At 36.0% G+C, this 2208-nt stretch overlaps 1 protein-coding gene across 1 annotated transcript; it reads left to right on the top strand.

The window, feature by feature from the left end:
* Positions 1-350: 350 nt before the first annotated feature.
* On the top strand, positions 351-2200 carry LOC114922188 (the record flags this gene model as incomplete). Its single annotated transcript, XM_029287168.1, is given in 2 exon segments — positions 351-408; positions 1523-2200. Coding segments are annotated over 2 exon segments (466 nt in total), but the record flags the coding sequence as incomplete, so codon positions are not given.
* Positions 2201-2208: the final 8 nt, after the last annotated feature.

The raw sequence follows: 2208 nt of genomic DNA, 5'->3' as shown, positions 1-2208 counted from the left end.
GAATTGAGAAACTTCCTAACAATGAGGACAATTAACCAGTGGAAAGCTTGCCTTCATCACTGGAGGTTTTTAAGAAGAGACTGGATAGCCACTTGTCTGAAATGCTATAGCGTCTCCTGCTTGAGCAGGGGGCTGGACTAGAAGACCTCCAAGGTCTCTTCCAGTTCTATTCTGATAAACATTGTCAAATTAAGCAAGGGTCTAATTATAAGACAGCATAAGTGTTCAGTTGCCCATGTTATTTTTTAATGTGGGAACTGAATCTAAGTACCTATGTTTAAACTGAGTTTAGTTTTTGAAAAATGTTTATGAAGAAATAAGGTAATATCCCCATCTCTTTTTTTTTCCAGTGTAAGGAATTGTTTATATCCTACAATACCCCAACCTAAAGTGACTCCAATTTTTAAGGTAAGGTTATATCATTAAGAAATTGCACTTAAAATGCAAGAAATTGCACTTTCTCAACCTGGTGCCGTCAAGACGTTCTGATAATGCAATTGCTGGAGTTCCCATCCAGGATGTGGGAGTTGGGATTCATGGATGTTACACTACATTTAATAGAGGGCAACAACAGCATCACAGTATTGCAATACAAAGTCCATCTCTTCTGCATTAAGTTTTGATGTTGCATTGATATACATAAAGGGCAGAGCTTGTACCCTGATGCTGAATGCTGAATTCCTCATTTTTACTAAAGTAGTAGACTTTGTTGACACCTTGGAGCATTAGGATAAAAAGCAGGTTCATTTTGTATAGCTTTTGCAAAAACAAATCTGTATATTGCTCTAAACATTTTGGAGATAGTGTATGAAAACAGATTAAAAGAATTAGAAAAAAAGGTAAGGCCCCCCATTGAGGAATATCTACTTTATATTCAGAATTTTTATTTATATTTTGTTAGGGGACTCAAGTGTATCATTTTCTGAGTGCATTCTTTAGATAAAAATGTATTTTTGCCAAAAAAAGTTATTAGCTATTATAAATGAATACCTAATTGATATACACAGATTTAAAAGTAATTCTGATAATTACCTCAATAGCCATGTCAGGAAAAGTGAATTGGAATTGGTAAATTTTCCAAGTTTTCCAACACAGTATTCAGTATAAATATGTAGGGCTTATACTTACTGTTTTCTTACTTAGGTTTTTAGTGGTTAGCTACAAAAATGATGGTGATGGTTACAGTATGTATTGGAATAATAAGTGTCAGAAAATAATTAACTGATCTGAGTATAGAAAAAAGGCCTGTGGGCTTCATCTGTCTTTTCATGAGTGACCATCACTTGTCCAATGTGCTAACCTCTCCTCTTCCCTCGTGACCCCAAGCTTGATTTTAAAAAAAAGCAGATTCTACCTTCTTTTAAATAAGAGGCAATTACCACTCAATGAAGGATGGACAGACCCCTGTCCTTGAATGGAGGGTGAGAATATTGCATATTCTTATATTTGAATATCTGTTTTTCACTCTGTATTCTGTCTGCTCTTTATGTGTATTTTTAATTCAGTTGTTATTCATACACAGATGAGTCCTGGAATAACAGAAGTGAATGATATAATTCCTGACCAATTAGTCATGCTGGAGAAGCCTCAGGAATTCAGTCGCAAACAATCTACTTTGGGAATGCTATTAGAAAATTTGAGTTACTCTCAAACCACCTATTGCCCAGAAATGCAAACAGAAGAGAGAACAAACCAGAAATTCAACTCGGGACTAACATCCTACAAACCTCTCCAAGACTTTGGTTTTACAACCAGCCCTAACCCCTGCACACCAGAAGCACACCTCCATTCGAAAGACCATTTGAATTACCTCTACCAAATGGAAGTGCCTCACTCTATGATCCAGGGAACCAATTCTACTTGTCCTATACATTGGCTAGATTACAGACCTCAGTGCAGCACAATTTCCAGAAGAAATACAGACTATTAGATTAATATCCATATTAGTTGTTATATTCATTTCAGTTCACTATGAGCAGCTTCTAAGTAAACAGGATACAGGGCATTATAATATCTGACCATGAAGGAATGAATTGGGAAAATTCTGAAGAGGAAAAGATGGGACAGTCTTTTGTATTGACTGAAGATTCATGCCATTCTAGACCAAAAGTGGGCATGACATGCAGTAATAAGGGAACTTGCATACTTGAAAAAAAGAACCTCTCCCTCATGTTTTGAATGTGAAACAAGATGTACAGGATTGTATCA

This window comes from Protobothrops mucrosquamatus, unplaced genomic scaffold, assembly GCF_001527695.2.
Source record: "Protobothrops mucrosquamatus isolate PMUCROS unplaced genomic scaffold, P.Mucros_1.0 scaffold22745, whole genome shotgun sequence".
NCBI classification, from domain to species: Eukaryota; Metazoa; Chordata; class Lepidosauria; order Squamata; family Viperidae; genus Protobothrops; species Protobothrops mucrosquamatus.
The sequence above is the reverse complement of the archived record's forward strand: the minus strand, read 5'-3'. Positions and strand labels throughout refer to the sequence as shown.